The 27322-nt window shown below is 43.0% G+C and overlaps 1 protein-coding gene across 2 annotated transcripts in view; it reads left to right on the top strand.

The window, feature by feature from the left end:
* TMEM132B (transmembrane protein 132B) overlaps nucleotides 1-27322 on the top strand; it is a 228985-nt gene that overhangs the window by 147367 nt on the left and 54296 nt on the right. For both annotated transcript variants that reach the window (XM_085593384.1, XM_031506201.3), the window contains one exon: nucleotides 7845-8031. In XM_085593384.1, coding sequence (XP_085449510.1) covers nucleotides 7845-8031 — 187 coding nt within the window. The remainder of the gene's footprint in view (nucleotides 1-7844; nucleotides 8032-27322) is intronic.

Raw genomic sequence — 27322 nt, forward strand, 5'->3', positions numbered from 1 at the left:
ACAACCCCACTTAGATCCTTGATGGCATCATTTGGCTCCTCCCTCTGGTGGAGCCTCTCACAATAGAATGTTGTGATCTTGTTAGTTCTGTGGCTAAAAGAGCAGGTCTTCTTGGAGGGACTTATTTCTGAGTCACGAGATAAGGGAAAAAAAAAAATGGAATTGCAGCTTGAGGTAGTAATGGAATACATCCCATTATTATAACCTAAGACAACAGCCCAGTGCCTCCAGGGATTCCCAGGGAATATTTCCTATCTCATGGAACCTCTGGATGCCCCTGTCCCTCCCCTGTGCTTTCCCTGAGGTGCAATGTTGTCAGCTTGGCTGAAGTTCCCCATGCCTTGGGTCATCAGGCTCCCTGAGCTGCACTCTGGTTCTTTTAAAGACCTTTGGAGAGCCTGCAGAGCTCTTTGTGTGTGAGTTCCTGCACTGCCAAGAGCTTCTTATGTCACTGAATTTATTATCTTTAATTTTCAATCACTGCTTATTTAAAAATTCATCTCTGCTTTTTGATATATTTCAGCTGCTTTCACGGCAATGTTGGAAATAGACCACGTGATTATGGCATGTAAAAATGTAAGGATTTCTCAATAGTTCCGGAAAAATTATAAGCACCATTTGGGCTGTTGATATTTATTGACTGGATAGGTTTCAGCAGAAGTCTTTCATCACAAAATCATTCTTATTTTTTAAACAACAATAGCTCCCTCTGTATTTGCCTCCAACATCAGCTAAAGCCTGGCCCCAGTTTCTCACTGTGTTTGTTGTTTCCCAACAAGACGCTTCCTCCTGACAGAGAACTTTATTTTAAGAAATACACAACACAGCAATAAAGAAGTTCTAAATAGTAATCAGAAAAAGATTCCAGTGCAATCAAAATGCTTTTTTAAGCCCCAAAAGATTGCATGCTGTTCCTAAAGGGGAGAGTCATGACAAAGGTACAAATGGTTTCCCAGTCCCAGCAGCGTTACCAGTGGATCTCACCAATTACCCCATCCCGAGTTCAGCCCTAAAAGTTGTTTTGTTAAAGGTTGGCTTAAAGAGTATCTAAGGACTCTTTTACCAGAAGCATTTCTGTGCACTGTCACAAGGGTGAAAGCAAATAAAAATAATTGAAGCAATTGTCTCAGTTGTCTCCAGGGTTGTCATGATGATGTTGATAAAATCAAATAAAGTGGGAGTTATTGCACATTGTTAGTGAGCAGCACAGTTGTGAATTGGCAGTGGAGAGGCTGAAGAGCTTAAAAGGTTTGCTCATTATCTAGATTTATTGTTTTCAGTTGTGGGAAAATGTTGGCTAAGCAAAATAACATCATAATACCTGGTCTTGGTGGTGTGTTTTGAACAAAAATATTTTCTTGTTGTTTTTATGGCTTTTAATGGATTATTAAAACATGTTGTGTCAATCCATACATTCTTAATGGATTCAGAAGGTTGGGTTTATCTTCTGTAGCCATTTTCTTTGCCTGTACATCTGTGAGGAGCGTGAACTTTTATGGCAGTGAAAGAAAACCAAGATCAGGCCCCAAAAAATGTTTGGGAAAACATTGATAACAAAGCAAGTTCTCTGTTAGAGAGCAGCTTTGTGTCCTTACAGCCTCATCAGAATTATTCATGCTGGGAGAAAAGGGTTTAGGCTCTGATATGCTTTGCCTGGTGTGGAACAGCAGGAGCTTCCCCTTATAGCAAAAATGTGTCAAACCCTGGATTCAGGGAGAAATGATGATGTGTGCTCCAGATCAGGAGGCTGAAGGATAGCTTTATTAAACCTATACCATATTACATTAATATACTAATTAAAGAGATACTGTACTACTCCTTACTTACCTATTTAATTAATTAATAAGCTCATGATTCTGCTGAGAGCCCGAGCCACAGCTGGGTCCCTTTGGTCACTGACCCCAAACAACTTCCCCAGAATCCAGCCCAGCCATCCCTGCAGGTGAACGATCCTCAACCACATTCCACATGGGCAAACAAAGGAGCAGAGGCAGAGATTGTTTTCTCTTCTTCTCCTGAGAGGCAGAATCGTGTCTCTGTGCCCAGAGAATGGGAATGTCACATCCCCTCTGAGAGCTGTTGTGGGGATTTTGGGCTGGGGGTCACACCCAGGTGTTGGAGGTGCCCTGGGCAGGAAGGCAGCACTCAGCAAGGCAGAAGGGCTGCAAATATGCAAATTTTCATCATTCAGAAACTGCACACTGCTCTTGGTAGGTATTTGCTTTCATTTCCTTCATCTCAGGCTGCTCAGATCTTAATTTCCTCAGGGGGAGAAGGTCAGGACCTTTAGTCTGGATATTTTCCCTGAGAAGTCCTGGCCATCTGCTGCTTCATTTGGCTTCAGCAGAAATGAGGGTCTTGAGCTCTTCCAAAAGTCCCCTCTTGTAAGTGTTTGCTCTTCAGTAAACCATACTTACAGAATTAATCCTCTTCAGATCAAAGGAGCGAGACCTTTTTTACTGAAGTATTTTATAAATAATAATGTACCTTGGTAATGTAAGGTCACTGAATTCTTATGGAGTTTGGTTACAATTTGGCAGAGTAAGAATTGGCCATTATTAACCTAGAAAACACTCTCAAGCAACATGATACCCCACATGTATTATTTTCCAATTTTTCCAATGCCTCTTGTCTGCTCCATTTTTGAGGGTATTGTTTACACTGCTGTGGGCTCATAAATGAATTGCCATTTACTGAAAGCATTATTTTATGAGTGAATGGAACTCGTGATTTCCTGTAATAGCCAAGTGCAGTAATGGAAGGCTCTGACTTTTTCAACTCAGCTGCTGCTGACCCGTGAGTGGGAGCCAGCAGAACCCTGGTGTGGCACTGCAGTGCCCAGAAATGCCACCCTGCATCTCATTCTCTCCCCAGACACACAGGGCAGGCACTTCAGCTTGGGTAGCAATGCCAATCTTTCTTAATAGTGAATAATTTTGTTTATTTAAGGTAAATACAGACCAGTTGTGCTGTTGCTGCTGCCATAATGTTAGTCAGAGTATCATTCATTCAATAATTCATGTTGGGCTCAGAAAAATTCAATTCATCGTTATTTCAGTGCCGGGTGATTTCGTGGTGCTGGTTAAAACCTCTCACATCAGAGCTGTGCTGGACCCTCACAGAGATCTGTTATTTTGTAAAAATAAACTGCAGCTCCTTTGCATGGATGTGTCTATTGGGAAAGCTCAGGGACTTAGCAGCACTTTCCTGTCCTGATGTCAGCGTTCAGGAGCACACAGAATCACAGGATATCATTATCTGCAGTGCTTTTATTGGGAGCTCTGGGATCAGGGCTGCAGACCCAAATCTGACTCCCACATGGCTCTCGAGCTGAACATATTTTATATTCTATCATTATATAACTTACATATTAATTATTAAACTTATATTGTTCTATTGTATACATTGACATGAGTTTCTCGTGATCTTTCTTAGGCCCCTGACCACAGTTCCTCATGATTATTCTTACAATTAAACAGTAAATATATTTAATTACTAAACAATCATCACATCTAACAATTATATCATTTATCATGTACTAGCTACACAGGTGCAGTTCTAGCAAGGTACAAGGCCTTCATGTACCATGGGTATTTATATTTTTTTTCAGGGCTTACTAAGCTTAATTTTCCTTTTAACCCTAAATCCCCATGATTTTAAAACCCTTTTGCTATCACTGATAACTCCTTTATTCTGAAGCTGCTTGGAGCTGAATTGGCTTTCTTTGGCATGGATCTGCCCCTGTGTGCTCAAACTCCACTCCAGGCTGGGGTGACAACCACAGCTCCCAGTGCTGGGTGTGTTTGGGACCTGGTGGATGCGTTAGACAGGTCTGAGGGCAGACAACAGGAGAAATGTGCAGAAATCTCAAGGATTTGGGCATTCTTCCAGCCCCCAGCAGAGGCAGGAGTGTGAAGGTACGCAAATAGGATTATAAATCACCGTTTGAAGAAGAGGACCTACTTACAGGAGTTTGTGAGAAGAAATAAATCCAAAAGGACCCATGGGGTTTTTTTTTTCTCCTCTCACCAGAGAGAAAAATGTGTAATGAATGTCTCATGTCTGAAACACTGGGCTGGATTCATCAAAGGGAGTTAGTAATTACCAAATTGAGAGAATCATGAAGCGCTTTTCTAAATTTGAAAGGCTCATCAAGAATAGATCAGGAGCAGGCAAAATTAATAGTTATGAACTCATTTCCATAGAAATGGACTTATTAGCAAGCATGCCAGCTGCCTAAAATTATAAGGTCTTTTCCTTGTGCTTGCAGGAAATAATCTTTTTTTATAAAAGTAATTTTGACTTTTTATTTTTTATTGCTTCTCTAAACTAGAGTTTGGCAAAATCCTAAACCGGGAGAAAAACTTCACTGGACAATAGAAATACTTAACTAAAAAGAGAGAAAAGATTTGCAAGGGAGAAGTGATTTATAGTCCTTGGATTCCATCAGGCTCTCCCCAAGAGTGCGAACTTATTTAAGAGAAAAATGAAATAAGTCTCCAGGAAAAGCTGAAAAATCTTGATAGGATAAAGTTTGGTTTAACAGGATTTAATGGCTGATAACAGCATGAGTTACAGCCCTTGTCTTCTCTGCTTGTGGGTTTTCCCACTGGGGCGTTTTGTCTCCAGCAGGCAGCTGCAGATGGGCAGTGGCCACCAAGAGCAAGGCTTTAAAAACCCTGACAGCGACATGCAGCCAGGAGAGACATTTAAATGCAGGTGTTGGGGTGGGAATTTATCAGCTAATGGAGCTGACATAAGTAAATGCTGACATTTGAGGTCTTGATTATGGTTTAATTTATCTCTGGTTTTACTTTAGCAACCTCCATCAATTTCAGTAGAAAAAGGCAGTGGTCTCCCACACGGTATTACAGAGGATGGTTAATAAATTGCAAGAATTATGAATGTAATACCAGTCTTTCTACCAGGAAACCTCTGTAGGATAAGAGATGCAGCAGCCAGTAGGTGAGCGCTAGTCTGAACATGAAAGAATTCACTTTTTAGGTTTTATCATGAGTTTGTTACAGTTGTAACCTGGGAAGAAGCTTAGAACAAAGAGGGTGAATTCATCCGTGGGGTGCTCGGTGTCCCAGATACCACAGCAGCTGGCATTGCTCCAAGGCTCAGTCTCTAAAAAGGACAAAAGAAGACCATAATTTCACAGAAAATTCATTCACCTGCTGGGGAATACGAGGGCAGAAAGCTGAATCCTGCTCTGCCAAAGCTGTGCAGTCAGGGGAGGCTCTGCAGGTGAAAGATGGTTCAAGGCCATCTCCTGCAGCAGAAGCCCAAGAGAGAAGTGGAGCTTTTTTAATCAATATCCATCTGTCTGTCATGCTGCATAATTGGCTACTGAGACAAAGCAGAAAACCTCTGGCAGACATTTGGAGTTGGTTTTCAAAGTGGTGCTAAGGATTCTCTTTGGAACCAGGATCGAGACCTGGGAGGACAGCTTTGTTTGAATTCAGCTGTTAATGCAGCTTTTTTTGAATTCACCTCTTAATGCAGCTTTGTTTTAATTCAGCTGTTAATGCAGATTAGTTTGAATTCACCTGTTCATGTAGCTTTGTTTGAGTTCAGCTGGTAGTGGAACTTCGTTTTATTTCGCCTGTTCATATAGTTTTGTTTGAATTCACCTGTTCATGCAGCTTTGTTTTAATTCAGCTGTTAATGTAGCTTAGTTTGAATTCACCTGTTCATATATTTTTGTTTGAATTCACCTATTTATGTAGTTTTGTTTGAATTCACCTGTTCATGCAGCTTTGTTTGAATTCACCTTTCGTGTAGTTTTGTTTGAATTCACCTCTTCATGTATTTTTGTTTGAATTCACCTGTTCATGCAACTTTCTTTGAATTCACCTGCTAATGTAGCTGCACCTGAGGAAGGCTTATGTATAAGATACAAACCCCTGTTGTGGTTTATTTCTGCATATATAAAATGAAAACCAGGAAAGGAATAATTGAAGAAGTTCCAGTCAGTGGATCCATGGAATGGATCTGTCATTGCAGACCAGCCTGAGCTGGCATTGAATTGGTGTCTCTGTACCCAGATCCTCCACTGGTGGTTTTGCTCTCAGTTTGAAACCACTCCTGGGTGCTTTTGTGAGTGGCAACTATTGGCCTGAACAGGCTGGAGTGAAATTGCAGACCTAAACACACCCTGACGGGCCCAATATGTAAATCCATAGTTAATGCAAAGCTCATATCTGAATTTTAGTTCTGTGTTGTGAGCATATTAATTTTATGCAGTTTAGATAAAACAAACTGCTGGAGGTGGTACACAAAAAACAATGAAGTTCAGTTTATGTTTTTAACAGAAATGGTTTAATTACATCCCTATTATCATGTAATAAAATTTATTTTAAAAGATTTTTGCTGGTTATCTGGTTGGCCACACAAAAGATGTCTTAATAGCTTCTAGTTTTGCCTGGAGGTGGATATTATCTTCTGTCAGTGTGGAAAATATTTATCCTCCAGGCATTGAAGCATATGTTTAGGTTGTTTGTTGTCAGAAAGAAAACACGAAAATCAATAATTCCTGCTCAGATTTTTCTCCCCCTTTACAATTCTCCTTCAGAAACATATGGCAAACCCAGATTCTGCCTCTGTGCATTTGGGAAGTGGAAAAAGATGTTTTAAGTCTCTGTTGTCTGCAGCAGAAGCTAAAACTTCTGTGAGCACAGCTCCTGGAATGGCTGCGTTGGGGAGGGACACACAGACAATGGATGTACCACCGGCCTGACATACAGCAAATTCAGATTTTACCCCAAAACTTGAGCAGTATTGATCAAATCAGGTGATTTTGCATCAGGAGCAGCAGCTGGCTCTGCAGGCAGAGCCTCTCCATCCCCTCGCCGTGCTTGTGGCCTCCATCAGGTCTCCACACTGCAGGGTCTGCCTGGGAGTCTGGGCGAGGAATTGTATTCTTTGTAAATATTTGTCTGTAAACTTTGTGTGATTTGTAAAACAACTCAGTTTGTGGGGAAGTTTGGATGAGCAAAGGCCTGATTTCTAAACAGATCCTGCTGTGGATGCATTGAGTGCTGTTGGTTAAATCCTGGTGTCTGTTTGCTTCTCTGTAACACAAAACAGGATCTGTTTTTCTAACCTGAGGATTAATTATTTATATTTACATAGCTTTGGACCTGAGGAAAGTGATAAGAGTTGTTGCTGAGAAAGGAAGCAGAAGTAATTCTTAAATTCAATTCTGAATGCTGTGCATTTACATCCATTTCTTTACTTTTAAACTTTTATTTCCAGATGAGCAATATATGATTGCCATATAATTACAAGGCTGCACCACTGACGAGGAGAATGTTGTCATGAATTGAAAAGAGGGATAATCTACCCCTCATTTATTGTCATGTATAATTTCTGCAAATCCATTTTTTCACTGAGATAAAGACCAGTTTGGGTTTGAAGGACTTTTTTTCCCTCCACAAGGGCTCATTTCTGGTAGAACATGAGGAATGGCCAAATATTCTGTTGTTTTGCAGCATCAAAATTATAATAATGGTATATTAAATAATTTAGCAACTTCTGTGCAATGCTTTTCCAAGGGTTTGTGGCTTATTCTGTAAGTTCATTGTGATTATAGAGAATGAATGCCTGAGTTTAATAGGAAAAATACCTCCATTTCAGGAACACTAAAAGACGAAGTTTCACCTTACTTAGAAAGTTCTGCTGTTGTCCATGTGCAGTTTTAATTGGGTGTCTCTCAGTGTCTGAAATCTGCACGTTGAATTTAATGGCAAATCTGATGAGCAGGAAAGAGAAATGAAAATAAATCCATTTTGCTGGCAACATCGCAGTGACGCTGCGGGGAACTCTGCCTTGTTTTCCAGAGCAAACATGACCTCCTACGAGATCCTGCAGATGGATTTTGAGATTGACAACACCAGCAGCCTGGCGGGGGCCCAGCAGATCACCTGGCAGGTGGAATACCCACGGGACGACTCCGTCAGCGAGCTCGTGGTGTCCGAGATCTTCGTCAGCCGCACCCTCTTCGTGGGGATCGTCCCTCTTGCCATGGTGAGGATCTATTGCTGATCCCTTTTCTGAATGGTTTTGTGGGAATTGTTCCTCTCCCTTTTCTGAATGGTTTTGTGGGAATTGTTCCTCTCCCTTTTCTAACTGGTTTTGTGGGAATTGTTCCCTTTGCCATGGCAAGAACCTGTTCTTGCTCCGTTCTCCTGAATGGTTTTGTGGGAATCTTTCCTCTTGCCATGGTCCTTTCTCCTGAATGTCTTCATGGGAATTGTTCCTCTTGCCATGGTAAGGACCTGCTGCTGCTCCCTTTTCTGAATGGTTTTGTGGGAATTGTTCCCTTTGCCATGTCAAGAACCTGTTCTTGCTCCTTTCTCCTGAATGTTTTTGTGTGGGAATTGTTCCTGCTCCCTTTTCTGAATGTTTTTTGTGGGAATCGTTCCTCTTGCCATGGTCCTTTCTCCTGAATGTTGTTGTGGGAATTGTTCCCCTTGCCATGGTATGAACCTGCTGCTGATTCTTTTTCTGAATGTTTTTTTGGGAAATGTTCCCTTTGCCATGTTAAGAACCTGCTCCTGGTCCCTTTTCTGAATGTTTTTGTGGGAATTGTTCCCCTTGCCGTGGTAAGAATTTGCTGCTGTTCTTTTCTCCTGAATGTTTTTATGGGAATTCTTCTTCTTGCCATGGTAAGAACTTGCTCCTGCTCCCTCTTCCTGTATGATTTTATGGGAATTGTTCCCCTTGCCATGGTAGGGACCTGCCCCTGCTCCCTTTTCCTGAATATTTCCGTGGATCCTCGTTAGTATTCCAGGAATGGGAGCCTTTTTATTATAAGCTGCTTCCTATGCACCTGCTGCAAGCGATTTAAATGCAAAAAATACATTTCAATAATATTTTATTTACCTGATGTGCTGGAATGGCTCCTTGGAAACCATTTTGGGCCTTTTGTGAAAATCCTTTCCCGTTTTGTGGGTTATTGGCCTGGTACATGGAAATAGCTCCTCTGGAGCCATTGTCTTTTCTCTGTGAATGGGACTGCCACGCCTGTGCTCTGAGAGGAGCTGGTGCCAATAGTGGGGACATTTTCAATGAAATAAATTAGCATTGCATGTGTGGGAAACTTCATTGCTAAACCAAACAACTGGACTGTTTGCTGCTCTGCTTTTCCCCGAAAGAGCCAAATAGTCCAGCGAGCTGCAAAGGAGCAATTTAATAAAAGGCTTGGTTTGTGTTGCACAGAAAGGATAAAATACTTCCTGAAGATGGAGGTGTCCAGCAGTTTAAGGTGTATGTGTGCAGAAAGCTTGAAGCTGATGATTTATTTTTAAAATGCAAATATGCAAAAATCAGAGGCACCTTTAACAGGAGGAGCCTTTGACCTGTGTTTGGGCCTGAATTTGAGTAGCAGAGTTTTACACACAAACAAGGATTTCAGTGGGGAAATTCGGGTGGAAAACCAGAGAATTGGCCAAAGTCTAGATGTTACAGCACTTTCCTCAGAAACACCCACTCTTTTTTACTGGCTTCCTCATGAACATTTGCCCTTCCTTTCTGAGTTGGTCTGTGCTGATTTTCTTGCTATTCCACCTATAACCACCAAATATTGGTGTTTTCCTCTGCGTGACCACTGGCATGACCAGAAGCAAGGAAAGATGCTTGTAATGGAAACAAGGCTCCAAATAATTTAAATTTCCACTTCCCACTGCCAAAGGCTACACTTGGCAGCCCAGTGACAGGGAAGATACTATGTGCAGAAAAGCCAACAGAGAATTTTCTCCTATTCTTTTTTTTTTTTTTTTAAGCATGTAGGAGATGAAACAAAACTCTACTTGTGTGGATGGAATATTATCAAGCAGTAGTGGTGAATCAGATATAAAAATGACAGAATGTGGTGCAGGAACATCTTGCACGTGGCATTGTGGTGCAGAACACAGAGCTTGGGAGGTGCAGAGCACCATGGATAGAAAGGAAAAGCAAATCCTGTGCAAAAGCCCCCTGTGAATGTTGGTTCAGAGCTTTGCTGCTGTCTCTGCCAGGGTCTTGCAGGGTTTTTCTTCATCTCTTTGCAGCTATGGCAGCTGTTGGCCACTTCAGCTCTCTCTGAATGTTCTTGGATAAAATTTGAGGCTGAACCTGAATTCAGGGCTGATCTAATCTCTGATACCTTGTTGTTGTAAAGTGTGGGGTAAAAAAAAAAAAAGGTTTTATTTAGGTGGATTTATGACCTTAATACTTAAATGGGGTCTCACGTGGGCTGTCCCTTTGTGGTTGCATGTGCACATCCCTGACTGGCCCGGCCCAAGGCCAGCTGGTGAATTGATGGCAGTGGCTGGGACAACAGCTTGGATTTGCATTTCTGTCCTTTGTATTTGGCACTTTCAGTGCTGCTTCGTTTAACAGTCACTAATTGGTGCAGGTTCTGGCACCGAATTGCCTGGTCAGGAGCAAAAAATAATCACTGTGCATATCATCCTTTGAAGTTCAGAGAAGCACATTCCTGGGGACCAGCGTTCCTGGCTGAATTAAATGTGTTTTAATGTTCATTCCTCTCAAGATTGGCCTGGTTTGCTGCCTCACTCTGAGAGCCTCTGGTGTCTGTGGAGGAGAGTTTGGGGTTCCTGGACTTTGGCCCCTCAAAAGCTCCCAGGAGGATTCCCAAGGCAGAGTTTCCATGCCTCTGTCACTGCACTGGGCAGAAACCACTCAATTACTCAATAAATACTCAATCCACCCTTTCACTGGGAGCACTGAGTATTTACAGATGAAAACACAGAGTTCCTCTGAGAGTTTCAGGTCTGAGCACAGCACTGAGTGCCTGACTCGCAGGAGGGAATGTTTTGATGGGATTCCCAATTCCTGGTGTTTCAGGGGAATGGCACCAGCACTGGCATGAAAAAGTGCAGCACGGTGGCATGAAGAAGGAAAAATTTCTTTCCAGAAAAGAAATAATGGAGAAGTTAGCTAGGAAATCCTGCAAAGCAAAAATTTTCTTTAATTCCCAAGTTATCCATTTCAATTTGAATGATCCTTCTCTAATAAATCTCAGTTTTATTTATGGCATTATTCAGCAAATTCTGCATGTGTAAATAAATAAAAATTTTGCATGAATGAGAGAAACTAAACCAGATTTTCATATTGAAGGAGAACCTCCTTTCGGAAGGTTTTCCCCAGCTCCTTGAGCTCCCTGTAATTGAAACAACCAGTCTCAGCAATTTTCTGTGAGCTGGAACACATAAAATACCTGAAGATCCATCGTCCTGTAGCTGCCAAAGTATTTTCTACTAAAAAAGCTAAAAGGGATTGGATGGGCCTGCTTGCACAGGGGAAATAAATAAATAAATGCTAATTCCTAAAACTCCATGCAAATTAACAAATGAGCTTTTCCTTAAGTACTCTATTATTACTTAGTATTTATGTAGTGTTTTATATTTTTGGAACTCATTGTAGACATTAATTAATCAGACCTGAATAAACTAAGCTTGATGAGAATAGAAAATTAAATGGAAATGAAGTCACTCTTATTTAGTTTTACCTGTTTCTGAATGACTTCCAAGTCCCTTAAAGGTACTTTTAAAAACACTTGATCTTACAAAGCTCTTGCTTACTATCTCTAAAAACTATTTTGGTTAGAAAAGAGGTAGAATTTATACCTTCAAGAACAAGTGACAGCAGGGATGAGTGGCTTTGAAGGATGCAAATGCTGTTTTGTCACCTAAACTCTTGTTTTGTTTAGGCTTTAATTCAGCTAGAAAAGCAGGGACAGCAGGATTAATTAGAAGCTGGGATATTTGCTGGAGGTTTCTTTGCAGGGGAGTAGAAGGAATATTTAGTTTTATCTCAACTTTTTTGTCATAACCTCTTGAGATGAAAGGTTGTTGGGAGATTTTAGCTGTAGAAGTGGCTGCTGAGGAGGGAAGGTTGGCATCCATGCAGGTTTCTGGCTGCACCATCTTCCTGTGGGACAAAAACGTGGCCCTGAGCTCCTCTGAGGACCTGCTCAGGTTAACATTCCAGGGGCAAACATCAGCCCCTCTGCTCCTGGCAGCTTCTCTCCTCTTGTTGCTGATAAACCAACGAGGCTGGAGAGGGAATAGAAACCTCATGAGGAACCCCTGAGGGAGCTGGGGGTGCTCAGCCTGGAGAAAAGGAGATCAGGGGTGACCTTGTCACTCCTGAGAGGTGCCTGTGGCCAGGAGGGGCTGGGCTCTTTCTCCAGGAGCTGACAGAACCAGAGCACACATCCTCGAGCTGCACCAAGGGAAATTTAGGTTGGATATCAGGAAAATTTTTCAATGGCAAGAGTGATAAAGCTCTGGAATGGCTGCCCAAGGAGGTGGTGGAGTCCCCATCCCTGGAGGTGTTTAACAAAGCCTGGATATGGCACTGGGTGCCAGGGCTGTGTTGAGGAGTTAGGGCTGGGTTTGATTTGATCTTGAAGGTTTTTTCCAACCTGGTGATTGTGTGAAAACATCTCTGCTCACTGATCCTTCCCACATCTGGTGCCCAGATTAACACATGTATTGTAAATGCAGGTGAACTTAATGGGAAGAAATGCTGATGTCTGACTCAATTCAGAAGGCTGAATTATTTCTTTATTATAACTGTGCTAAAATACATTAATATACTATATAAAAGGAAGATACTAAAATTGATATTACTTTCTCTGACTCTAACTTCTCCCAACTCGTGCCCCTCTCTGAGAGCCCAGCCCCAGGTGGGTTGGATTGGTCACCAGGCTCAAACAATCCTCACCAGAATCCAACCCAGCAATCACCCCAGGGAAACAATTCTCCAAACACATTCCACATGGGAAAACAAGGAGCAGAAATAGAAGTTGTTTTCTCTTTCATTTCTCTCTGTGCTCCTCTATGAAGAATCCTGAGAGGGAGAGAAATGTGCTTGCCACGCACGCGGAACTCACATCCCCCAAAGTAAAGGTGATCCATTCCCACCAAACAGCAGAAGAACAGAGCAAGGTGAGGAAAGCACAGCCAGAACTCTTTTTGGTGCCTTTGTTTGTTGTGCTGCTGAATATCAGGGGGAAAATCTGCTGTTCTGTCTTCTGCTGTCAGCAGTGCTGACTTGGAACACAGCAGGTGATTATTTAAAAAATGTTTATGGCATTGACAGAGGATGGGAGTTGTGAATGTGGTTGGTGTCTGAGGCAGCAGAAGGTGTGTTTGAGGTGTCCAGAAGGTCCAGCAAAACATTCTAAAGTTGGATCTAAACTAGACAGCTTGATTTATCTTAATATAAAAATGTGATATAATAATCCTGCAAAGTGGAAGTGCATGTCCTGCTAATTACAGAAACTGATAGCACAGATAAATCTGTTCTGTCCAGTGATGATATAATCTATAATTGTCAGTTATTGCTCTTGATCTAAGCAGACATCATCTGCAATTTCCATAGCTGTGGAAAGTTGCTGGTAGCAAGGTCGTCAGTGGAGTCTGACACTGCTGGGATGCAGGAAACAAACACTGCCCCAGCTTTGAGTCTGCCATCCAGGTTTCTGTCACAAGCACCTGTGATTTGATTAATCTGTTATCTAACTAACAGTTGGCAAAAATATATAAAAAAAGAGAAAAAATTAAAATCCGGGTCTTTTAGAGAGTTTCTAGGCAACCAGGAACTTAGTTAAAGTAAAGAATAAGACATTGAAGAGATGTATCTTAACTGGTTTATACAGGAGGGCTCCAGCTGGGGCTGAAGGCTTGAGCAACAATAGATTTAATAGTAGGAAAATACCTGGCACTGTCTTCTTATCTGGGGAAATGATGGCTTGGTGTGTGGCTGGCAGCCCTGCTCTTTCAGATGTCCACGCTGCAAATCCTCTCCCGTGTGGGGATGGAATTGTGAGTCCCAGACTGTCATTGTTCCACAGCGTTTCAAATGCAACAATCAATATTTCCCCAGGGCTCTGTGCCCCTCAGCCTCAAACACTTCTCTGTTTCCTACAAGTATTTGAACTATGTCTTCAGGAAGTTTGTTTTTCCTCCCCCCAGAATGGGAGCTGTTGGTGGACTGATGGTTTCCTGAGCTTGTGAGTCACTTGCACAGATGGCTGTGCTTGCTCTGGTGAGGTTTCTCTAAAATGGGAGCTTGGATAATTGCATTTCTGGTTGCTGCCAGACAAGAACACCCAGAAAAATTGTCCTTAAAGGTGCCCATTCCTGTAACTCGGGCTGAAAGGGGATTGCTGAGTGCAACACTTGGCTGATTTGTTTGAGGAAAAAAGCTTTAAAGAATTTATTTTTCCTACAGAAGTCATGGTTTGCTAATGGAATTTACATTCAGACACCAATTAAAGGAGCACACTCAGTCCAAGCTGGAAGGTAACCCAGACTTAGAAAGCAGCTTACCTGCGCCTTAAACTAAACCTGAAAATCTCAGTCTTTGCCAGCTTTTCCTTTGCTTGCTCTGGGGTTGGGTATAAAGGCCAAACCCTCTTAATTCTCAAGTATAAAAAAGCCAGGATAGGATCAGCCATTTCTAGCAAACCCAGGAGATTTACATATCTTTCAGAAGTTGGTTAAATGCATTTATGTGCAAAATTGTCCCCTATGTGTTTATCCATTGCACTTAATGAATATTTTTCACTTGAAATCACTTAGGCCTTTGGCTTTGCAGTTCCTTTTTAACAGTGTCTTTCTGCTGTACTTTGCATGCAAAGGAACCTGTCCAGAATGGGATTTTGTCCTTCCCAACGTTCACCGTTTTATTAAGAAAAAAAAATTAAATGTAAATTCAAACTAGAATGGATCTTCATCCCAGAAATATTAGGGATTATCAACATTATTTTTAAATAAAACTGGAATCTGTGGCTCCCAGATCACAGATTTCAGTGTGAATTTTAACACTGATTAATGGAAGCAGGATTGAAGCCTTGAGCTTTCCTAAAATCCCACATTGGAAAGATTGATTTTATACTCAGAGCAAATTAACTGCTGTGGAGAGAGTACAGAATAGGAAAAGAAGAGATTCTGCTTTTGTATTACTTTATTTCCCATGCCCATAGCGAGTGTTTTATGTCTCTGTAGCAGAGATAAGATCTTGTGCAATTATTACCATCTCCAAATTAATTGTCATAGAGAATTAAATGGTTTTGTTTTGTCAGGCTGCTCCTAAAACCACAGGGTGAATTTTATGGAGAAAGATGAAAATTTAAAAGGTTTCTTGGAACACATCAACCAAAACACAAAGCAATGAAGGTTTATTAAGTTTGATCAGGGGAAGGTTTGACTCCGAAACACTCTGGGACAGAAATGTGTGGGGAGCAGATGTGAGCAACGTCCTCATGGGCTTGTGCTGTCATCAGACACCCTGAAAAGCCATTTTTTAGTGATCACAGCTGTTTCACAGCAGAGAAAACTTATTTCTGTGTAGAACTGAGGTGCTTGATTCAGCTTGATTAAATCACAGAATCAGAGAACGGATTGAGTTGGAGGGGACCCTAAAGCTGATCCAGTGCCACCCCTGCCATGGCAGGGACCCCTCCCACTGTCCCAGGTGCTCCAGCCCTAGTGTCCAGCCTGGCCTTGGCACTGCCAGGGATCTAGGGGCAGCCCCAGCTGCTCTGGGAATTCCATCCCAGCCCTCCCCACCCTGCCAGGGAACAATTCCCAATTCCCCATGTCCCATCCATCCCTGCCCTCTGGCAGTGGGAGCCATTCCCTGGCTCCTGTCCCTCCATCCTTGTCCCAAGTGCCTCTGCAGCTCTCCTGGAGCCCCTTTAGGTCCTGCAAAGAGCTCTGAGCTCTCCCTGGAGCTGCTCCTGTCCAGGTGAGCCCCCCAAGGTGTCCCAGCCTGGCAGCAGCTCTGGGGCTCCTCTGGGCTCTCTCCAGCAGCTCCAGGTGTAACAAAAGATGTGGTGAGCCCCAGAGGCAGGGAGGAAATGATGATGTGTGCTCCAGATCAGGAGGCTCAAGGATAGCTTTATTAAATCTATACCATATTATATTAATATACTAATTAAAGAGATACTGTACTACTCCTTACATACCCATTTAACTAATGAATAAACTCGTGACTCTGCTGAGAGCCCGAGCCACAGCTGGGTCCCTTTGGTCACTGACCCCAAACAACTTCCCCAGAATCCAGCCCAACCATCCCTGCAGGTGAACAATCCCAACCACATTCCACATGGGCAAACAGAGGAGCAGAGGTAGAGATTGTTTTCTCTTCTTCTCCCTGTGCAATCCTGAGAGGCAGAATCGTGTCTCTGCAATGTCACACTCCAGGTCCTGGTGCTGCTGGTCTCAGAGCTGGTGCAGCTCTCCATGTGGCACCTCACAAGAGCAGAGAGGCAGAATTATCTCCCTGGCCCTGCTGCCCACACTGCTCTGCATGCAGCCCAGGGCAGACAGATAATGTATAAATATTCTATTTTGGGAGAGAAAAGTGGTTTTGTGTTTTTTTTTTTTTTTTTTTTTTAATTGAAGTGAAAATGTCCCATTCTGAATATGGCAGATTAGGAACATTTTGGTGATGTCAGCATTCTTCCTCAGTCTTCTTCCTAAAATGAAATTTCGGACAAATCTCTTCAATTTCATCAAGTGTTTCATTTTTAACTGGACTGTGTTTCCCAAAGGATATCACATTTTTTCCTCTTTCAGTCTAATTCTGGGCATCTGAAGTAGGTTTTGGAATGGCTCAATGTGAACCATTATCCCTTTTTTCCCTCTGCTCAGTTAAACATCCTCTACCATTTAATTTTGAGAGCGAAAAAGAAAGAAACTAAAGGAAAATTTGCTATTGGTGGGACAAAAATAATGTCATTTTGAGTGTTTCCATGAAAGCAATGTGACATGACAAATTTTAAGAAGCTCTGTGAATACTATTAATATTTATGATGCACTCAAGAAAACAGCTATTGTGTGCCACATCCATCAAAGATAAGAATTGTATTCTACTGTGTTGGATGATAAACATTGAATGACAATAGCTGGAGATTATATGAGGTTTTCATCCTCATGCTTGAGTGAAGCACCATGTTATTCCACTGTGAACCAATAATTTGCTTTCATGAAATTTGATACACTTGCTGATACTCGTTACAATCAGAGTCCAAAATATTAATGAACATTAATTCAGACAACATTAATGAACGTTCATTCAGGAACATTCTCAGCAGAGAAGGCTGATGCCAGATGCTCCAGATCCTTTAGGATCCAGTCCTCCAGGCAGCATTTCCAGCCTGGAAATCACTCGGAACCTCCCCAAATTACAGAGATTTGCCCACACATTGTCAGTTGTTTGCAGTTTGGATGAATGCAAGTGGAGTGAAGCAGTGCAGCATTGCAGGCTGGCTTTTTCTGTCCCGTGGTTGTCCTTAGAGCATTCCCCAGCACAGGAATGGGGCAGGATTGTCTGTGCCATGGGAGCCCCGTGCTGGTCCCACAAACCACGTCCTGAGCGTGGCTGGGGTGTCCAAAGTCTGGCTTTGCTGTTCCTTGGGGCAGCACATTTCTCTCCCTCTCAGGATTTTTCATAGAGGAGCACAGAGAGAAATGAAAGAGAAAACAATTTCTATTTCTGCTCCTTGTTTTTCCCATGTGGAATGTGTTTGGAGAATTGTTTCCCTGGGGTGATGCTTGGTTGGATTCTGGTGAGGATTGTTTGAGTCTGGTGGCCAATCCAATCCAACCCAACCCACTTGGGGCTGGGCTCAGAGAGGGGCATGAGCTGTGTTAGAGTTAGAGAAAGTGGTTTGTAGTTTTAGTATCCTCCTTTTATATAGTATATTAATGTATTTTAGCATAGTTATAATAAAGAAATAATCTGGCCTTCTGAATTGAGTCAGACATCAGCATTTCTTCCCATCAGGTTCACCTGCATTTACAATAGTTCCTCTTTGGCATTGCTGTGAAATGCAATTTTGGAGCTGATTTATGATCACCTGGGCAAGCAACCCTGGGGACAGACAAAGGGGATTTCTGCTCCTGCTCCCAGCAGCACATTTTCCTGTCCCCCTGCTTGCAGCCAGTGCTGCTCCTGGGGTTAATCCCCTTGGCACAGAGTGCTCTGCTGCCCTGCCTCCTCCCCAAAGGGCAGCGAGGGCTCTGCAGAGCTTTTCCTCAGGACCAGACCTGTGGTGCCTCAGTTCTGCCCCACACGGGTCTGGCTTGGAAAGAAGCTCTCCTCTGGAACTGATGGATGAGTATCCGCAGCAGCTTTGGGCAGGGGTTTCTAAATAAAGCTGGCTTTGGGAGAGGTGATGTGCTGCCCATCTATCAAGGGTAGGAGGACATCAGGCATTCTTGCAGCCAGAATAATCTTGGGTCTCTCTGATCCATGTGGACAATTACTGTTCTTAGAAAATCCTCTCCAGGGGCGCTCAGGTGCTAAATTCTTGTTAGAAGTAAGTGTTTCCAATAATAAATGTGCAGGGGAAATGCTAAGAGGCGGCTTCTGCTGAGCTGGAGACACCTCTGCTCCATTAGGTTTGCTTCCTTTTATGACAGATATTCTGATGGGAGTTCAAGCTGAGGGAGAGGTTCAGGACAGAGCAGCAGGAGTGGTGGGAGCTCCAGCAGGGCAGGAATGAGGGCACAGGGACCCTCCTGACAGGGTCCTGGGGGATTGTTGGAACCCAGCACATCCCCCTGGCTGCCCCAGACCCTGCAGGGGCTCAGAGACCTTGGCACCAAGTCACAAACACCTGTGGCTTCCATTTTAGCCCATGGAAAAAGCTGCCAACTCTGTGTGAGCAATTACAAACCACAGGGGTTTGAGTAGTGTGGTATTTGAATTAACACAGGGTGAAAAAGTAGAATTTTGGGGTTTTTAGAATGGGGTTCAAGGGGACAAGATGGAGGGATTTGGGCATGTCCTGACCTTCTTCTCCTTCTCCTTGCCCTCCATGCCTTGCTGTGCTGGTGACACTTTTCTGTTGGTTTGAGGCACAGACACACTGTCCATCATAAATGACAGATATTGGCACGTTATTGCAAACATGGCACAGGCAGTTTTTGGTATAAAATGCAAACACCCCTGAGGGCAGACAGAATGCCATGGCCGAGCTGCTGGCCAGAGCTCAGCAGGGCAGAGAGAGAATGTTCTGGATAAGGGAAAATAAACAGCCTTGAGAAGCTGATCCTGCACATTCAGACTCCTTCTGTGGCTGCAGGGCTGGGAAATGAGGATTTTACACTCCTGGGGTCACTCCACACCCAGACCCAGGAGGGATGAGCTGAGCCTGCCTCGGGGGCTCTGAGCAGTGCAGAGCATTCCCAGGACGCCCCACTCTGCTGGAGGGACCTGCAAAACTTTCACTTTGCCTAAAAAATTCTCTGTTTCCTCAACAATTCTCCCATAATCTGGCTCATCTCTAAGTTTTTCCAGCGTGCTCACTCTGGTTTTATTGCCAATTAGCATTCTAGACTTGGTGCACAGCTGATTGGCCAGTAATTCGAACCAAAGCCCTCAGCAAAAGGGCATCATTTGTAAAACAGAGAAGAAATCTCCGAGATACTGAAATTACTGTTAATTAAATCAGCACATGAATATAATGGACACACATGAACAAAATGATGTTTGTTTTTGAGCTGTTCTGCTAGCTGGAGAGGAAGCATTATTAGGAATATTTAGCAGTCAGCCTGCATTTATAAGACGTACAGCAAGTTGAGTCCTTTCTGCATAAATTAAGTTTGTATTGTGTGTATATATGTATATATAATACAATATTTCTTATGTACAGGCTGCAGTGAAAGCTTTCCTTTTTAAACAGTCATTTATGTTCTGCACAACTCCTGTTCAAAGCTGTCACTGACCTCAGTGTAGTTATTTCTGATTTACATGGTCCCAATACAGTTAGGCTCAGGAATTATTTGTCATGTAATTTCTATTTTTTAAATTAAATTTAAATAGCAGCATAAAGATGGAGCAATTCAAGAGCTTTGGAAGTTGCAATGCAGCCTATAAGCAGCTATTGTGTGTGAAAAAATTTCTTGCAAAGGTGCCTCAGCTTTACTGAAAATGCTAAACTGCAGCTTAATTAATATGGTAAGGATACTCCAACCCAGAGCTTTGGGACAGCTTTGGAATATTCTGCATTGCTCAGTTCTGGAGTTTGGAAATTAGCAGTTCCCAGCTCTGCCTCCTGTGGGGCTGGGAGGTGCATTTTGTGCTGGTTGGCATTTTTGGTGAGCTCTTTCAAAATCCATCAGAGCACTCCCTGGTGGGGGTGGGAGAGAGGCAGCAGCACTGGGGAGGGCAGGGAGAGCAGCACTGCAAATTCCAGGTGCTCAGAGGGAACAAATGCAGTCACTGCTGTGGCTGGAGGGGAAGGAGCAGGTCCAGAGAGTGTCCAGGGGGGAAATGTTGGCATCATGGAGCAAGGACAGGGAGGAGCTAGCAGAGTTTTGCATCCCTTGGGCTTCTGGGCTGCTGAATGCACTGGAATGGCAACAGCTCTGATCATTCCAGCTGCTCTCCACAGCTGGGAATGTCACTGCCCAAAACCTCAGGGAGCAGTGTTGGTGAGGCTGCTGTGCCTGGGAGAGAACCCAACCCTGCTTTATTCCTGCCCTGCCTGATTCCTGCCCTCCCCAATTCCTGCCCTCCCCAATTCCTGCCCACCTTAATTCCTGCCATCCCCAATTCCTGCCCACCTTAATTCCTGCCATCCCCAATTCCTGCCCACCTTAATTCCTGCCATCCCCAATTCCTGTCATCCCCAATTCCTGCCCTCCCCAATTCCTGCTCTCCCCAATTCCTGCCCTCCCCAGTTCCTTGCCCTGACACACTGAGCACAGTCAGTGTTTGCTGTTGCTGCTTGTGCTGTTCCCTGTAAGGTTGTTGTAAATAGTGGAAGGAAAATTGTAGAAGTCATAACCCCAAAATCAAACTTCATTCATGCCCATTCCTTCACACACCCTTCCTCCTCCTCTTGTTTCCTCGTGGCCAGGAGCAAGATGATTCCTGTGGTGTTGGCTTGGCCCTGCAGAAGAGGAGGAGCCATGGGAATTAAGTGTGATAGAGAGAAAATATGGGGCCCTTTGGACCCTGCAGTGCCAGGAATGGGTTAAGAGCCTTGATGTGCCTCACATTGCTGAGGATTCCAGTGGCAAACAGAGCATTTGATCTCCGTGTCTCATTAGTGTGTCATTTATTCCTGAGTGTGTGGATGGCACATTTGATCTGTGCAGAGTCAAAGCCCCTCATTGTTTCAGCCTCCGTTTTGAAGCTCACCTAATGAAGAGCAAATTTCAACGGGAAAAAGGCACTGTTAAATTCCATGTCAGAGCAGGAGCTGGGATGGTTGCTGAGTCTCTTGCCTCTGGATTGGCAGCTCAAATCCAGCTCTGCCCACAGAAATCAGAAATATTTACCTGTAGCATCATCTGGTTTCTAGGACCCAGCAATTTTCCAACCCTTCCTCCAGTGCTCCCCCAGCTCAGATATTTCTTATTTTCCCTCTTTCCTTGTGGGCTTTTAAACCCAAAGTAAAGATGAGGGTCTTCCCACTTCATCTGTGGTTTAAAATCAAGAATTAGCTGTTGCTTATCATTTGTATAAGTTCTCTTTATTTTGTAACTTACACAACAAAATGAGCATCAAACTGTTTGGGTTCTCTTTTTGTAAAAGCACTTTAGCATTGCTGCTATTTCCATGATGAACTGCTTAAGCAAAAAGGAACAACAATCCCAGTGGTCTCCATAGTTTCTATCCCATAATGTGAATTTCAGTCCACAAGTAAGAATAGTTTGTTTTGTGAAAAAATGTTCAGGCTAAGAATTATTCACAGAAAATAACTCTGATAAATGAGTACATTTTCAAGTTTTCCATGGTCATGATCAATTGACAAAGAGGAAAAGGAATGCAAAATTAATCAAATAAATTATTCATTATATTCACTCAACTATAGCTAACAGTGAATTGTCTAGACAGTAATTACTAATTTTTAACCTATGCATGTTCACATAACACTGTTGTGTGAATAGGTTCAGTATACAGTGGCTTGAGATAATAGTTAATGGATGTAAGTCAACTAGCAGGTGATTTTAATTGGGAAATTATATTGGATTTTTCTATTGAACTTCCATAAAATATTACATAAATATTGAATCTTCTCAATGTTTTTTCTCCGGTTGCAAATACAGGCACAGAGTTCTGTGCTAGTTTGATCAGTGCATAAGCAAACATCACATTTTTATTATTTTTATTATTATTATTATTATTATTATTATTATTATTATTATTATTATTATTATTATTATTATTATTATTATTATTATTTTAATTCTGCTGTAAAACTCTCAAGAAAACCATTACATTCAGAACACAGCAAGACTCTACAAGGGGACATTTTCCATTTCAGGGTTGATTTTCCAGCAGCAGGGTTGGATCCTTGAGGAGGGCTGGGCTTGCACTCAGGGCTGGTTTGCTGCATTGTGCTCCTGGGGTTCAGGGAGCAATCCTGAATCCTCCCACTCCATTGCTTTGGCAAAAAACCAACATTTTGGGGGGATTTCCTGCATTTCCCAGGCAATGCAGGACCTCTGCAGGGAGGGATCTGCCCCTGCTGGGATTTGCTGGGTGGAGCTGGTCTCCCTTCTGTGGTAGTGACAGTGCAGAAAACAGGGAGTTAGGTTCTTTTGACTTCTATTTTTTTTTTTCTCCCAGAAATCTCTATTACTGTTACAGTTAATTAGAAAAGAGATTGAAAAGAAAGTAGAAGAACCATAATTTCAGGTGGATTTATTATTGCAGCTTGTGCTCTGTGGACTAATTGGGAGTTGGGAATTTTGTGGTGCTCAGCTGCTCTGAGTTGATCAGAAGCTGTCATTTATAAAGCTCTTCCATCTCGCTTCAGGTGACTTGCCTGAAGAGGAAAATAGCAGGAAACCCACACAAACAATTGGAAATGGTGCAAAAACTAGGACATTGTGAAAGAATATTTGCATAAAGTGTTGGTTTTGTGCGTGTCAACTGCATCCTTTGGGATCTGGCTTATAGACAGGGCATTAAAAACCATCCACGTAGAGCTCCCATTAACCCTAATACCAGCTCTGATTCTGGTTTCCTGTGTGCTTAATGTTATCTTAATGCAATTTGATTTGATATTTAATTGCAGTAATTTAATTAATGGTTCTGTAAATAAAAAGGCAAAGTTGTGGCCTCCTGCACGCACAGATATGCACAGCAAGCAGCTCTAGGCTCCCGTGAGATTTGAATTTATGTGTCTTAAAGCAGAGTTTAACCCTAAGGATGTATGACAAAATGCCCAAATCCCAAAATAACACTGCAATGGTGTTTGCATTGGAATGTTCCAGTATTAGTTCAGGGTAATGGGAGGAGGGTGACATTTAAACCCTAACCCATGGATTTCTCCCTAATGCTTGTCGTGGTCACCTCACACATAGGAATTGCTTCCTTGTGTAATTGCATTATTTTAAATTGCATTTAAAGTAATTTGCAAAGACTCAATTATTAATGCAACTGCTACTAACTGGATAATTGCTATTAATATTGTTACAGAATCCTGTTGGCCCAGGGGGTTATTTGCAAGTCAGAGCTCACAGGTGTTCCTAATCCTGCTATCGATGTGCCTTTGACCTTCTCCAACACATGCTGCTCGTGTCTGCTGCACACTTAAAATGTCTATTAAATATTGATTAGTCTGCCTTATAAACCATTTATAAATAGAAGCATGTAGTATAAATATAACCTCAAATCATTAAGGCTACATGGTGTGCAAGTTAACAGGAGCAATGTTGAAAAGTTAGGGAGTGCATGAATTAAGAGAATTGGGTTCATCAACTGTTTGCTTAGTACAGGATGGTGGAGTTCCCATGGAGGTCAGGGATTTCTCATAGCATCCACTGAAGATTTTCCTCTTTTTAAAAATTTAATTCCAAACAAGAGGTGACATAAAACACAAATCTTTATCCAGAGTACAGCAGCATAAAGCACAACTTCAAATACTTATGCAAAGGAGGAGGAACATCCTGTATTTCCATATGGAAAAGAGGTCCAGGCTCCCCAGTGAAATGCAAAGGTGTTCTGCTGATGTTAATGGAATTCTACTGCATTCCCTACACCATCAATCACAGCCAGATGTTTCTAAATCAACCCCAAGCTGAACTGAATTCAGTGTAAGCAGCGTCCCATTTCAGCACAATTGCTGGCTGTTAAGCTTGGAGGTAAATCACATTTATGTCCCTTCAAATCCATACCTGGTATAAGGAGATGTGAGTAAGACCCTTTGCCTGAGCTTGCCTTGCCCTGAGCTTGCATTGCCATGGGATTTGGTATGACTGCAAATTCCCTGACTGTACTGTGCCCGTGGTTTTATTTTGGACATGGCACTCGACCCCTAAGGACAGACCAGATTCTGTTGGCATGAAGGGGGTATTGAGATAGGCAAGAGCCAGCTCTGGTTCACAGTGTGATGTGCTCTGAAACCCTACAAAGCAGTGTGGGAATGACAAGTCCAGCCTCCCAGGCAGTGACAGAAATCATCAGGCCTTTCATATGCCAGGGGGGAAATCAGATAGACAGAAACAACAATTGACCAACAAGGGTTCAAAGTGCTTTGAAAGCATCTCTTGCCATTTCCAGCTGCCTCCCTTCTTTGTGACATCTCCCTTCTCAGAGAAGCAGCAGGATCAGCCAGGCACAGCCTGTGCAATTTTCACTCAGCACTCAGTGCCTGTACCTGACCCCCAGCTCTTAAAAGCAGCACAATTAAGCCAATCCCAAAGAGGATTACAATTGAGAATTAGAGGGTATAAATGTGATTTAGCACGGAGTGCTGAGCATGACAAATCATTTATGTGCCCAGACCTCAGCAGCTCTGAAATGAGTTTCATTTGGGAGCGTGGAGCAGGTTCAGCCCTGGTGCAGTGTCAGAGCAGCTCCTGCAGCTGGGCTCTGGCCAGGCTGCAGAACCTCTCCTGAGGCACCAAGGGCCAGCATTTTTGGCAGCTTCTTATTCATGGGAGGCAATCCAGGGACATGAACATGCCAACCAAGCTCCCAGGTTATTTCCCTCTCTTTGGAAGAGCTTGACTGAAAGCTTGATTGTAGCACAAGGACAAGGCAAGGTGGACTCAGGGTTCTGCGTTTATGTGGCTGGAGGAGATCTTGATGCAAAAACTTTCCAAAACATGAGGTCTAAGCACACTATCAAAGGGAAGAGCTTCTTGAATGTTTCCCTGCTGTGAATTCCTCTGTGAGAAGTTTGTCTGAGTCTTTCACTCCTGCAGAAGCTGTTGAGTGTTTCATTGATAAATGAAGATATTTCCCCACCCAGAAGGAATATTAATAGCTCGCACGTGTGTTTGCATGTGTCTGTGTATTGAGTTGCCTTGGAAACAAGGAGAGAAAGCTCCATGGACCAAGACATGCTTTCCATTTAAGGAACACTTGTGCTATTGTGGAACCACAAGCAGAAATAAGCAGTCATTCATGCCCTGTGTGAGGATCTTGCTGCAGGGAGCAGCCCGAGAGCGCCGACGCCGTGTCAAGATGACACAAAGCCACTTGACTCTGCTTTTGAGCACGCTGCTGAGCAAATGACTCGACACTGGTGAGGCTGCTAATAAGGTGGAAAAAAAGGGAATGTATGCAAGTTATCCCGAGCCCTGGCAACGCTCCAGATGTGCATTAAAGCCACGAAGACACGAAGCAGCCCTTGAGTGTTCACATTGCAAAACAAAGCGGGCAATTTTACCTTATGTGTAAGAGCAGCTGGTTCAGCATATTGCCCTCAAAGACAGCATGTTGAAACAGCTGTCCAAGTGTTCTGGAGGTTAATCTACTCAATTAATCATTGTGGGTTTATTTCAATGTATAATCATGTTTGTGCTCTTCCTTGTGGGCACGTGAACAAAATATTGAATATAAAGTTTTAGTCATCAGTGAAACGGCTGTCAGAAGGCTTTGAGTGAAAAAATCTCTTCAAAATGACACTGGCTCTTGGAGAGATAAATGGGGGCTTCCCTTGGAGCAGCTGAAGTCACACATTGCCCCCCTTCCCGTGGTGCTGCAGAGGTGAGGACACAAAGTGTAAAATTAACAGGTGTGATTGTTGTAGTACTCCATCTGCAGTGAGACTCTGCCCTGGAGAGAGGAGAGTTCTCAGGGTGTTGTGCTCTGAAAGTCACACTCACCAACAGGCTACAGCTCCCACCCCAGCTGAATTCATTGTGCAGCACTTTGTGAATGAAGTCCCAGGATCTCGCACATTTTCTGCATATTATTCACTGCCATGGAATTGTAAACAGCCACTGTCAGAAAAATCCTCTGGCAATCCATTTGACCAGAAAGAAGTAAGATCTAAACATCATTCCCAACCTTTCTAAATATCACTGCACATGTAAAAATAGCAAAATCTTTATATTCCGTATCCCAGTGCACCTTTCATGTCAGTGTTTTTCAGTCCAATGCAGGGTTTCTGGCTTTGCTTACCCCAAGAGAGCATGCAGAATAAGTGGGAAGAGCTATCACAAAAGTTGGTGAAATAGAAACTACAGCAGCTACACACAGCTATATGTAATAGAGCCTGCAGTCCTTTCCTCTGCCTTGATTTTCCCAGATTATCAGTTTATTCCCCTCTGGACTGAATTGCAGTTCATGCTGGAGTGAGGCTTTTTAGATTGAAACTCTGGTTTTGAGATCCCTGTCCAAGAAAGGAGTGAAACCAAAGGAAAGCAAAGCAGAAATGCTGCTGCAGAGGAGGGAGCTGCTGCTCCTGCTCAGCTGTCCCAGGCTGTTCTGTGTCTCAGCCCCACATCACTGGCCAGGAACCCTCCTCTTCTCTTCCACTCCTCTCACCACTTGTCTTTAGGAAGAAATGCAGCTGCAGTTCTATTCCAGGTTGTTCTCCACAATAGCTTTTGTCAGATTGCATTGGATCTGGGTACCAGAATTAATTGCCACACTGCTGGGAGAAAAATCCCAAACTAAATCAACAGCAACTTGCACAACTGCCTTCATTATCCCAGAGGAAGAAAAACAGCATTGAAGTGCCACATTTGAGGGAGTGTAACTGGTGGGCAGGTAGCTGAATGCCAGTGGCATTTGACAAAAACATTAAAACCAAATAGAAAGGTGTGTTTGATGTAGTTGCTGTGACTTGGTTGACCACTTGGCCCTGGTTGACCACTTTGTATCATATTGGCCATGAAAACAAACACAAGAAGGAAATGTTTGATTACCTTGTTTTGCTTTTTGTTAGAGGAGCCTTCTGGCAGTGATTTTTGGGCTTTTGGAAAATTCTTGCAGCGTAACAAAGGAGCAAAGGTATACAGAAACATAATTTTTGTTTCAAGGTCCAGTTTATCCATTGCCAGCTCATTCCTGTTGCCTTGAAAATTTGGAGATGCAGTAG

The sequence above is a fragment of the Lonchura striata genome, chromosome 15, assembly GCF_050655825.1.
Source record: "Lonchura striata isolate lonStrDom1 chromosome 15, ASM5065582v1, whole genome shotgun sequence".
Taxonomy (NCBI): Eukaryota; Metazoa; Chordata; class Aves; order Passeriformes; family Estrildidae; genus Lonchura; species Lonchura striata.